The following is a 13161-nucleotide window of genomic DNA, read 5'->3' as shown; positions in this document are numbered from 1 at the left end:
CCAGGGACATTTAGCAGTACTGGCCATGAGACATAATATATTAATTGTTTAGCTAACAAATCAACAGTTCAACTATTAATTGTTATTATTTTTAAACTACAATATGTGCTGTGAATGTACTTTTTTCTTTTCTTTATTCACGAGAGTAAAATGCAAAATTATTAACACAAACACACAAGAACATTCTTTAAAAAAGTTTATTGGCTTTTAAAACCACTTTAAAAATCTCACCAGTGAGTACTTTCCATTGAAAAAAGAAACAACGCAATTGCAATATTAACAAGCTACTGTACATTAAGCAGTACACCAGACAACACCACGGAGGAGGTTTTTTTCTTCTTTTTTTTTCTACTGGTAGAAATGGACAAGATAGTCAAACAGAGTTGGTTCTGGGTCAGTCAAAGGTAAAGAATCAGAGTCACTGCTTGATGGAGCTCCTGTACTCATGAAGAGGTGCATTCCTTCATTCAAATTCAAATATCAGTGCCTTATTGTTTAAGAAAAGATTACAAGAAAATGTTAAATTTCTTCACAAATGCATTTTGCAAAATAAGAATATGTAAAATCAACAGAAAACAGTCATCATGAACATAACATATAGAACAACATTAACTTAGTAAACAGCACACAACAAAAGTAATCAAACTTATGAAACTAGCACTGCCAGTCTGGTTAACAGAACCTGCCCAAATCACAGAAGACAGTGGTTACCAAGAATACAAAGTACAACAGAAGTCATCACACATGCGTGCGTACAATCATTTATCAACATAATAAGCATGTAGGTTTTAAAAGGTTGTTTACTTTTTCCCCCTCAATGCTTTATATTCTCATGTATGAGAATGAGTAAGAAATGTGTATCTCACTGAGATTAATGCACATTTTGCTACAAGACAATTAGTCATTTTCTGACAGTTAATTTCCCTACTCATCTTGTCATAAAAAATATTTTTTTTCTTTTTTTTGTGGGCATCCATCATTACATTTGTCCATAAAGATGTGGCAAAGCAATGTGTCATACAAATTTAGTGCAATAATGTGAACCTCCAAAGTTTGTTGAAACATGAGTAATTGTTTTTTTCTTTTCCAGTGTCTGTTGAAAGGCTTTGAGCACAATGTCTGTCACAGAGATGTTTGCAACCAGCTAACAGTATCACAACTTTTTTTTTTCTCAATATACCATGCTATTGATCCTGCTCAAAGCACACATCACTTCTGCAACTGCAGAGACCTATTATCTTTGAATAGAAAAAAAGTAAAAGAAAATCAGCAAGCGAGACCAGACAGCATTACTTTTACGACACACTGAGCCAGAAATGTAACACACAACATACAGTATCTTGCCGACTATAGATCTGTTAAGCTTTTTTTTCTCTTTTGAATGGCACATACTTAGCTAGAATAATGGCCATAATATAGTGTCTTGATACATCAAATCTCTATGTATCTATCCTATTTACAGATGGAGCTTAAACATGACTTATACAACATTGACAATAGCCCAAAACTCAAGCAAGCATCCTACTGTATCACATAGCCTACCTGGCTAGCAGTGATGGTTTCAACATGCTCTCAGGTCCATGGTTACCTATAAAACATAGGACAGTGACCGTTTTCACAAATTTACATACTGTACATAAGATTTACGCAACTCAACCCTTTTCTTCAAATGCGATAAAACTCTTTTATATCTCCGAGGTCGCCCTGTTTTTTGTTGCCGCTAATGTCTACTAGGAGTGTCTATGTGTAATAATCTCTTATGTTATTTAAACAGATCATCTTTGGTATGGAAATAAGGCTGGATTTTCCAAAAACATAATTTCATTTCTTTTTGATCCCAAGATGACATCAAAACATAAATGTCAGCCTCTAGCTTTCTATGTAACTAAGCCTTCTCCATACCATTGATATTCTTATCCAAGATGGGAATATAGCATGCCAAAAAAAAATCTCATGACTTAAAGTGTGCCTGCCATGTTTTATGGACAGTATATCAAATTCCTCAAAATCCATTACTGATAAGGGCACACAGTGTAGTTTGTAGCCTATACAATACGCATCTATATTGTAACACTGCAAAACAGAAATAATAAGAAATAGTACTGAAAACATCAGAGTAACAGCTGCCTTGATATGATGAAGCTCTGGATGGTTCTGAAGAGTCTTAACATTATACTATATACAGTCTCTCTACAGATGGCATAAGGCCTTGGACTTTGGGAATAAGGCAGCCAGTTGTTGATTCCTTTCGATGTATAGTCCACAAAGTGGCCTGAATTCCCATCTTCTCCCTCCCAATTCATCTACTCCCTTTATAAGATATTAAACAGTACAAGAAGTATAGGCTTTGAGAAAATTTCACTCTTGGACAATGCTCAGATGTGAATCAGTTTTCCACTGATTTGGTATATGATAAAGTATAAAGATTATGTCTTAAATTCAGCACCTGGCAGCATAAGATGCTACCCTTTTTTAATATTCAGATATGGCAGGCAAATGTACTACAACTATTATGTGCATATACTACAATCGCAATATTGTCTCCATTTGGTTGAACTTGAGCCGCACACACTGAAAATAGTATACAACAGCATACGTTTTTGGTCTTTTGTGCCAAATTTCTTGTCCATCTCCTTTTTTCATTAAGTGTCCGTTGAATACAAATATTGCATTGTTGGTTGGTTATAACAAGGAAGATTATGTTTCTCTTGATGGTCATACCATACAAACCTGCACTTTGTAAGTGCATGCTGCCGCTAAGTACTCACACTTTTTTTACTTGAAATGCTAACATTTCTAATTTCAGATGAGGGAGAAAAGTGGTTAAGTACTGAATCTCTGGGTGACAAATGAAAAAGGAGAGAATTGACTAAATGTCAGTAGAAGTGATTTTCTGGTAAGCCTGGCACTTTTAACAGAACAAATGGCAAAGTCCAGACAAATCCCAACGAACTATAGTTTAAAAACAGATAAACTACATACGCACCAAACAAACGACAGAGAACAGAAATCATACAGAGTAAAAGATGACTTTAGCCCAGCATCTCGACTGTAGTAGGCTGGTCTTTGCTTTCTAGCCAGTCAAAAGAGTTCACAGTATCACTGCATATTTGCTGAAAAAGCGGGTCGTTCTTCAGCTCTTCCAGTGTTGAGTCTTCATATTGTTCCTGCTGTTGATTAGGATCAAACAGCAGGTTGGTGTCCAACGTGTTAAGGTCAGTGATGCTACTGGACAGATCTGAGGTCAGTCTGATGTCGTTTGAAAAGTCAGATGCCACAGCGTTGAGCTCGGAAGCTACCTGACCCACCAACTGGGAACTGGGGTTGAGGCCGCCATCATCCCCCAACAAGTCCTTGACGGTGTTGTTGAAATCCAGCTGTTGTTGCTCGTCCTCTGCCTCCTGCTGCTGTGTGCTCTGGAGGAGCAGCTGGGGTTGTGTCTGCACAGGATTCTCCTGGAGCTGCTGCAGCTGGTCTTGGTCACCAGGACCCGCTTGTGCTTGGCTGTCCCCTGTGGAGAAACTCACCTGTTCTCCACTGTTAGTGGTAAGGTAGCCATGCTGCTGGAGCTCAAAGGCAGCAGGGCTGGAGCTAACAGGCAGCTGAGTCTGGTGATCGGTTCCTTCAGCAAAGTCAGGAGTGGTCTCCAGGATCTGTGTGAGGTTCATACGGGCCGTGTAGTTAGAGGGGAGGTTGTTGATGCCCAGGCCACGGACAGAATCATCCCCATCAGCTTCCATCTTGCTGAGAAGAACGTTGGTGATTTTGGCGGTGTTACACTGACCCTGCACAGGCAGCATCTCACTCTGCATCATGATGTTCAGCGGCACAGATTGGCTACGCTGAACCATGCTGTGCACGGAGCCGATCGTCTGACTGTTGGAGAGGATGCTAAGCACCTCAGAGGTGATGGGGGAGTTAAAGGGTGAAACCACAGCTCGGATGGTGGTTGTGGTGGGGGTTGGAGGGTTGGTGCTGCCACTGACGTTTCTCTGGCGCACTGCAGGACTGACACTGCGGCAACGGAAAGTGCTGGAGGCAGATGAGGTTGATGCCTTGTTGTCCATTGGTGCAGGCACAGCAAAACTCTCCTGTTTAGTGGGAGTAGTTACACCTGTTACCAGCTGCTGCTGCTGCGGCTGTTGTTGTTGTTGTTGTTGTTGTTGTTGCTGCTGCTGCTGCTGCTGCTGCTGCTGCACCGGGGATATGGGGGTCAAACGGCCAAAGTGAGCTGCATCCTGTCTCGACTGAGCTTGAAATGACTGGCCCGGAATTGCAAAGGCATGTGGTTTACGAAACTGATCATCCACCAGGTCTTGGTAGCTGGGCAGAATACCAATGCTATGGTTAGGCAAAGGACCTGCAGAGTTGCTGTTGTAGCGGTTGTTGATCCACTCCAGTTTGGCCTTGTCAGGATGAGTTGCCATTGGCCTTTGCATGGGCTTAACCGGGCTGCTGGAGATAATACTAGCATCATGATACCCTGTGATGCTTGAGTTAATTGGTGTGAACGCAAAAGGGTTCCTGCACTCCACTGGGCTTGGGGGTACGCTGCTGCTGCAGTTGGACAGTGGTGTGCTGATGGGGGTGTGGCGACCCATCGGTCCATCCACGGGGGTGATTGGAGCCATGCGGGAACAGGGGCTCTCTCTCGTCATGCTGTGCCCAAGCGTCATTTCAGAGGTGGGGGTTGGTGTCGGAGTTGGAGTCGGTGTCGGAGTGGGAGTTTGGACAGGAGTGGTGCTGCTGTGGGCAGAGTGGAAGAAAGTAGGGCCGGCCTGGTGAGCATTTATGATGGAGCCTTGACTGCTGGCTGACTGGCCTTGTATAGACACATCCACACAGCTACTAAACAGACCCTTCAGCTTCATCTGCTCTTCCATTTGCACTAGCTCCTCCACGATACTGTCCTGGGTCATGTCATCGTCATTAAAAGGGAAGTAGTCCATGTTGGGCTGAGAACCTGCAAAGTCAACCATCTCCTGCGCGAGGCTGAGCTGGCCTGAGGCCTCGGAGGGATGAGCTATAATGGAAAGTTGGTCAGAAGGGGCTTGTTTGTGTTCTGCTGGTATCTGCTGCGCAAACGCCTGCTTCCGAAGCTCATCAAGCTGTCCCTCCTCCCATATTGTGCTCTTTAAGTCTCTCATCACAGAGGCTTCGTGTGCTCCTGAGTTGGCTGGTATGGTTAGAGGGTCCCTGGTGATCTGCCTCAGCAACGCCTGATCCTGCATGTTGTTTCCAGCCGCTGTTGTATCAGTGCTGAGAGACTGATCTACGCGTTTCATCAGCAAGGCCAGGGGTTTGACAACAGTCTGGGAGCCCGCATTGTGTGTGATGGGCGAGTCAGAGAGAGCAAGGATCTGTGTGGGCCCCATGGATGTGTGTTTCAAAGTCACTTTGCAGGGAGCACTCTCTGGTCTGGCGGGGGTTCCCGGTCTGGGGATCCTCTTCAATGCAGCACTGACTCCAGGTTTGGGATTGTCAATTACAGCCAGTGGCTGCTGGGAAATAAATACCCTCTTCACGGGAATGACATGGGACTCCCCACCCGGGCCTGTGCGCTTTCTTGGGCTCTTGACATCTAGGCAGACATCTTTCGATGTTGGGGTAAGAGCAGAAGAGCCATTGGATGATGTGTTGCTATTGGAGTTCTGATTATCAACAGTCAAGTACAAAGTACTGCCATGGCAGTTACTGCTATTGCTGTCCTGAGTCCCAACTACAGCTATCGAGGTGGGCGGGGATGTTGGGTCAATTTTTATTCTCGACCCTTTGTCGGGTCCGGGAGAACACTTAATCAGGAAGCTGGGCTCACTGGCAGCCCTGAACTTAGCCATTCTCTCCTCTTTTACCCCAACAGCATTTTTCTCTGTGCCATGGTTATTGTCATTTCCAGCTTCAGACACCAGTTTGAAGTCAGTGGAGACGATTGAGGTGGAGATTAGGGCACTGGGTCGGATCGCAGAAGAGGCAAAAGAGCTCCCACCATGTGTATGCTGTGAATCGTCCAGGGCAGCTATGGTATTCACACCCGCCGAGGCAGAACGCACGGTTGTGCTGCTGCTGCTGCTGCTGCTGCTGCTGCTGGGAGCCAGAGCAATAGCCGTCATCTTCACCACGTTGACTGAGCTGACGTGGGAAGTTGGCATCACAGTTTTTATGGGGCTGTTGGTGATGAGCAGGGTGGGAGGTGAGCGCAACGTGATGGCACTGGTGGCAGAGGGCTTGGGCAGAATTTGTGCGTACCGTGTACCATGTCGTGCCAGCCGGTCACTCACAGGACTGGCTGATATATTCTGAGGATGTTTGGGGGACTGTTTCATAGACTGAGTGACCACTTGGAAGTTCACAGGCATCACTTTCCCTTCTGAAGTCCCCACAGGGCTGGGTGAGGTCATCAACTGCCTGCCTCGCTGTACCTGGGAGAAGAAAAGTGAGAATGTGAAACAAAATTGAGGCACATTTGTTGACAACATATTTGAGTACAAATGAAGACAAAAATGCCACTACATACCGTGACTGGACTGGGGACAGCTGCTACCACGATGCCTATGGTGGGCTGAGGGGAGAGCATAGCAGGGCTGCCACAGGCGATGGTGGGGCCGGGGATACTGCTCTCCGTTCTCTTGACCTGGGCCTCCATGGGCAGGGGCGAGTGGAGCTTCTGCTCCTGCTGCTTCTTCTGGATCTTGCGCTGCAGTTGCTGCTTTGCATCAATAGAGGGAGAAGGCAGGGTCTTCACCTGGGGCTGGAAAGAGTTTGCCTCAGCTGTTGGCACAAACGCAGAGGCTGGAGTTGGCGTCTTCATTCCTGCCCAGTAAAGAAAAACGAAATCAGAGAAATGTGTAAGAATTAGTAAGGATACAGTGTAAGTGAGAGAAAAGCACTTTAAACCAGGTGCTGCTAATAGGCGCAATTTAAGTAGTTCTGGACTTGCAGGGTCACACATAAAACAGTGATTAAGTACGTCAAACCTATGTTGATCATGAACGGCCAGCACAGAACATAACAGTAAAATAACATCACCAGCACAGGTGATGTTATTACCTCTTTCTTTACCTGTGGGTGTTCCGGTCATAACAGTGAGTGCAGCCATGGATTTAGTACCAATGTAGTGGCTATTGAGCAGGAAGCGAGCCAGGTCCTCCACGTTGTCAAACTGACGAGTCAGGACCTTTTGGGCCCACTCGCACACCAGTCCACAGGCAGCAGATCTCATTTCATCTTCAGCGCTCGGGGACTGGCCTGACGGCTCCATCAGCTCACACTACAGAGAGCAGCAGGTGGACGAGCGTCAGACAGTTTCACATTTACAGAATGGTTTTGTTTTTTTCTTTTTCCTTGAGTAACTTACCCCATCACCAGATTTCTGCAGATCCAGGTTGGGTAAGGACGGCATGTGAACAAAAGCTTTCTTCCTTAACCCGCTATAACAGTATGTGAGAAGGAGTTAAGAAATCTGAAACATAATGACTTAACCACAGAACATTGTATTTGCCGCAGTGACACCACAGATCGAAAATTTCTAAAATTAAAAAGCACTTATAGAAGTAAATCCATGATCTGCCTCTTCAAATGGCACCACTAGATGTCTGCAATCAACGAACAACATCACACATAAAAGCAGAGGAAGACTTTGTTGTCAGGATATTTGGATTTTCCCCTCATGCCCAGTCGACGTGCCTTCATGTTAGGAAAGACATTTTTCATGATCTTTCCGAAGTCTGCTGCACTCAGTGGATTGTAGCCGAGATTGTCACAATAGCTCCTGCAAAAGAAGAGAATCATCCATAAGATTAAAAGAGAAATGCATACTGTTGTGACACTCCTTCTCTGTGGCCTTCTCCGTTTCTGTTACACTCACTTGTATTCATCATACACCTCTTGCTTTGGGAGGGAAGTCTCTGGGTGCTCTTCTAGGTGATTTCGTATCCAGTTGAAAGCATACATCTGTTGAGTACGGCTTGACGACATGGAACTCTGATCACTGGAATTAGTGCAGGAGAAGAATACATCTGGTGAGGCAGTGTCCTCGATTTGTATGCATCATTTATTGTTAATACAGAAACTTTAATACCATAATCCAGGAGTAGAGGACCCCCTCTCATTCTCAGTCCAAATGGGTAGAATTGGGGGGTTGGGGTGATGAATAGACATGGGGAAACAAATGAAACACAGACAGATAGGTATAGCAAGAATCTACATCCATGGATTGCTTTATATCATACAGCTGAAAAATAAACGACAAATGAATATATAAAAAAACAACTCACCAGTGAGCAAAAACGACTACAGGGTCAACAATGTAATACGGACCACAACACAGTGTGCAAACTTGGTGTGTGTGTGTGTGTGTGTGTGTGTGTGTGTGTGTGTGTGTGTGTCTGTGTGTTTCTGTGTGTTTCTGTGTGTGTGGTATACCTTTTATCATTGCCACTGCTGGGACCAGAAGGCAACTTCAGGTAGAGGTAGAGTTTTTCAATGTCTGTAAACTTCTCAACATCTTGCTGTAAAGACAAAATGATCATAAAAGGAAAACTTATCATTTAGATGAAAATAACAAAATCCGTTCCCCAAACATAAACCTGTAAATGTTTGCCTTGTAAGTGTGATGTGGACTAGAGAATGAAGACAGAAGATGGCATGGATCAAAAGCTTGTAAATCTTATTTCAGGCATCGGGGTTTTCACAACTGAACAAATAGATATATGTTCGTAACGTTTGTTTTAATTTAGCAGCGATTCTTAAATGCTCCACAGGTAAGACCGTTGCACACAACCTCCTTACTATTGATTCCACCCAACTGCTTTCCAATTGGTTTCTAAGAACGTACTCATCTTCCCCGTTTCCCTTCCTTATTTGCCTCTTTGTTGCTAGGGGAACCAATACTTGAATGAATGAGGTGAGAGCTGTCGGCCAATGAGCAGTGAAGGAAAACGCTGTTTACTACACTCAAGCACAGTGTATGAATGAGTCCTCCTCTGCTTATAGGATACCACGGTTCAATCTTTTGGCAACATATCCCGAAAATGTTTTCTTTCCTTTTTTTCTGATTTTCACATCTGACAACAGAACCTCTAGAGATAACGTAGGAAATGTTTTATTTATAAACTCACGTGTTTCAATTTAGAAATGTGGAGGACTTGGAAACTGCTTAATTATTGGACTAAATGAAAAATAAGATGCTTCCAGACACATATAAAAACAAAAATGAGAACAAATCCAAAACAAAGATGTTTTACAGTCAAATAAGTGAGTCAAATAAAATATAATGAAAATAAAATTTGATTATTAAATATTAAACTGGAGGTATGAAAACTACTACTGTGAATGTGGGGTATATGCAATAAACATATATTTTGTTTATCTTTCATTATCAGTGGATACATTTACTGATATTTGTTCAAATAAATGAATGTAAAAAAAAAAAGGCCTACGCCTTTTCAGATTATATAAACACGCTTCAGTTTGTCACTTTTCCAAAACTAATTACTAATCAATGGTTTTACTATATTTTTGACGTGCGTATTTGAGTTCTATGAGTTGAAAATAAACTAAAACTTGATTAACATGAATACATTTAAAGTAATCAATTATATCCCAGCTATGCAAGCCATCCAGCAGCTACACTGTGAAAGCACCACCTGTATAATTAAGAATAATCACGGACTGAAGGGAGCTATTGCTTTTAGAAAATGGTCATCAAGTAAGGCCACTTTAAAGTTACAGACACATCACAAATTGCATAGTTATTTATAGTAATGAATAATACATTTCACAGTAAAATAAGCGTTCCTCAGCTGACCGTAGCTTTCAATAGCAGCTAGCATATTTATTTTGTTCATCACAGGATAGTGTTGTATTGATTTCTTAATTTTGATTTAAAAAATGTTTAATCTTGCATGTCCAACCGCATGTTTCTGATTTGTGGCGCCGAGGAAGTTGTGGTTGTGTATTTCCGCTGCGTTTCTGCTCCCTAGCATATTCTGGGCAACAAGAACGTGAAGACTGAAGTTAAGTTCAGCAGTGTAAACAGACCCTGTAGCCAAGACTATGATATTTTACCACTTAATGCGGTTTAAAATATTCTGATCCTGTTTTTCATGTCATCAATACATGCAGGAAAAATGCCTAATGCCTAATCTAAGCTTTGATGTCACTGACATGGCTTTGTTGCTGAATACGAGATGTGGGCCAGTGCAGCTCAGACGAATCAACAACAAAATGTGCATAAATAGAAATCTTTTATATATACAGACGTACCAAAAAAAGTTGTTCCTTTGAATATTGCAAATAAAAAGATCTATGTGTATTTACAGGCAAATATAATGTGCAATACTGTTACCATGATTTAAAAAAAAACAGTAACATAAAAAGAATAATATATAAAATAGGACAACTAAGCATGAAACATATACATTATCTCTCAACTAAACTGCACATCTGTTCTCATAATAAGGGGTTAGGAGAGTGTAAGGTAACAGACAACAGAGGCTCGGCTTGTACAGGTAGAACGCCTTCTTATGGAAACTCACCAATATGCTGTCCACTTTTGATTGTACAGATTTGCTGCAATAGAAAAGAGATCAAAAGTCAGAATTGTGAAAAGATATGACTTGAATTAATATAACATTGACAAATGCAGATTTTTCCTGTTATTTCAACTAACTTTGTTTTAATTTCCTGTTGGCCAATTTTCTTTTGTATGCTATAAAGTATGATAAGAAACTCTACATTTAATGTATTACTGCAGTATTTTAATATTTTTTTAGCATACTAAATTAAGATACACAATTGGTCCTGTTGAAAAAGGAGTGAGTGAACTGTCATCTTCAGGTCTCTCAACAGATGTTTTTGGGCTTCAGCTGGGTCATTCAAGGACATTAAGAGACTTGACCCAAAGCCACTCCAGCGTTAGCTTGGTTGTCTACTGCAGGTTGTTGTAGCGCTGAATGGTATAAGCTCCAAGGCCAATGGGTTCTTTGTCACCTCCCTGGCCATGACCTCTTTAGCCTCGAGTTGTTTACACTTGCACACACATACACACACCTTTTGAAATCATTTTAATCTGCCAATAAAGTTCTAGGCTGTGTCCTCATTCACTACTCCCAATAGACCCTCAATAGTTTATTGTAGAATCTTGACATTTATGAAATATAATCATCACTTTGCGTCACCATTGGCAGGAGTCGCGTCGCAACAATGAAACTGTGAAATTTTTTGTGGCATTGTGGAACCCATGCCATGGACACAGCTTGATTGGTTCAAAGACCTTTTTGACATCACATTGTATAACATGTCATAGTAGTAAAAGCCCAGGAGTTAATAACAACATTAAGCAACGTGAGTGCGGCAGTGAACCAGCATGTACAATACCAGGACCCTGAAACTGGAGCAGCTAAAAGGAATTCAGCCATCTTTGTCATCATCATTTACACCTGTGCTTTTCCTACATCATGTGGTGAAATGTCTTCTGCAGAAACATGCCTTTTGTGGTTTTTTTAGGACACTTTATATTGTATCTATTTCAAATTTCAAATTTGGACATTAATAGGACAGTGTGGACAGCACATTTACTGCACCGTGTAGTTGATAGGAGTGTAATGGAGATTTCAGACACATCCCTAGAGGTTTCATACAGATAATATTAAAGCAGGTGCACTGATAGATGCATAGCAGAGACTCTGAAGACGTAAGGAAATGAGCAATTTCCCTTTTAAATGGCTAAATTCAGCTGAAAGAAGAAAAACCTCTAAAAACACGTTTTTTTCTTGGGATTGTGTGTAATTGTGTAAGCACATTAAATCACACGAATGAGGTTTGAATTATTTCCAAAGCGTCACAACACCCGAGTAGATATAGATAATACAACGTCACGTTATTTAGTTGATTTTAATGCACGACGATGGAGACACACAGACATCATTTTTGTTTTAATCGTTTCAAAAGCCACCGTAGAAACCAAAACCCACGGATACTGAACCAATAGCAGCACTAAACCGGTGAGAGACCGTCGCTCCGTGCGGCGGGTCTGGTTTGACACCTGTCATCCAGAGCATCAGCACCACCGGTGGGTTTAGCATCATCTATCACATGGCCTCCTCTGGCTCCATGCTAATGATTACAGCCACTACCGCTGGAAATAACCAGGCGTGAACGTCCCATTGATGCACAACCGGGGAGCAGACAGCACGGCGCCCCCCCTCGCTGTCGCATCCCCCGTGAAATGTCTCCGGTCGGCACCGGGAGCACTCGTGTTATTTCCAGTCGCTTTGTGCAGCCCTCTGCCCCCTCCTGTCTTCTCCACAAGCTAGATACGCTAATTACGAGGCTACTGCTAGCGAGAAGAAGGGGAAAAAAAGGACAGTGTGGCTGCTCGAGGATTTAATTTTCCATTTCTTACCAAATTGAATTCTTTATTTTGAACTGTAACGCGTTCGCCTCGGGCCCCTGGAGTCCTGGCACCAGCGCTGGAAGGGAGCCTAATCCCGAGGCAGGCTTCTGACCAGGTTGTTGTTGATCATCAGCCATCGCGACGGAGGGGTGGTGGGGGAGCTTTAACAAGTAGGCCTCATCCCCGGCTGTGCGCTGCACCGGACCCACCGCTGCTGGAGCGGCTCAGTCAGCTAGGACAGCCCGCTGAATCCACCGCAGAGCATGGCTACAAACACCGTGATCGGACCCGACGCAAAACACAAACCTGAACCCAAAATAACACCCGGGGAATACAAAAGGCATTTCGCAGAGGTCTCTCCGCTGCCGCAAATAGCACGCCTGCAGCAGCCAGCAGCAGCTACAGACGAGCTGGCTGCGTCAAGGTACGGACGAGAAGCACGGGCGAGCCCGGAAGTGCGCGGGCCTTCAAAATAAAAGCACAGGCTCTGAAACTGTTCATAAGAATACTTACATGTCCAGATGTGCATTCAAATAGCTTTTGGAGTTGGATGTCTGCTGGTCACACTGGCCAACAAAAGATCATTTTGTAACATAATTGCAAAATCCCAATTGTGTTTGAATCTATTAAGATTCTATTTCTATTCAGACAGTATTTATTTAGAGATATTAACATGGAGAGGGCGTCTGGTGTTAGTGTGTGCACCAGGTCCAGAAAAACCTCCTCGGGGCCCTTGGCCAAAAAAAGAAATGAGCTGAGCCTTGGTT

General features: G+C 43.1%; 1 protein-coding gene across 1 annotated transcript; it reads right to left on the bottom strand.

The window, feature by feature from the left end:
- Window positions 1-217: 217 nt before the first annotated feature.
- Window positions 218-12791, bottom strand: LOC137803968 (DNA-binding protein RFX7). Its single transcript, XM_068602868.1, has 10 exons — window positions 12404-12791; window positions 10536-10569; window positions 8423-8507; window positions 8078-8117; window positions 7865-7987; window positions 7652-7768; window positions 7355-7439; window positions 7060-7267; window positions 6515-6810; window positions 218-6419 (listed from the first exon to the last, which is right to left on the bottom strand). Exons 1-10 carry the CDS (start codon window positions 12529-12531, stop codon window positions 3033-3035), a joined length of 4503 nt encoding a protein of 1500 aa, XP_068458969.1. The 5' UTR covers window positions 12532-12791; the 3' UTR covers window positions 218-3032.
- Between the last annotated feature and the right edge of the window lie 370 nt (window positions 12792-13161).

The sequence above is a fragment of the Clinocottus analis genome, unplaced genomic scaffold, assembly GCF_023055335.1.
Source record: "Clinocottus analis isolate CAN_PGR_092001 unplaced genomic scaffold, fCliAna1.0.p SCAF_6, whole genome shotgun sequence".
Taxonomy (NCBI): Eukaryota; Metazoa; Chordata; class Actinopteri; order Perciformes; family Cottidae; genus Clinocottus; species Clinocottus analis.
The sequence above is the reverse complement of the archived record's forward strand: the minus strand, read 5'-3'. Positions and strand labels throughout refer to the sequence as shown.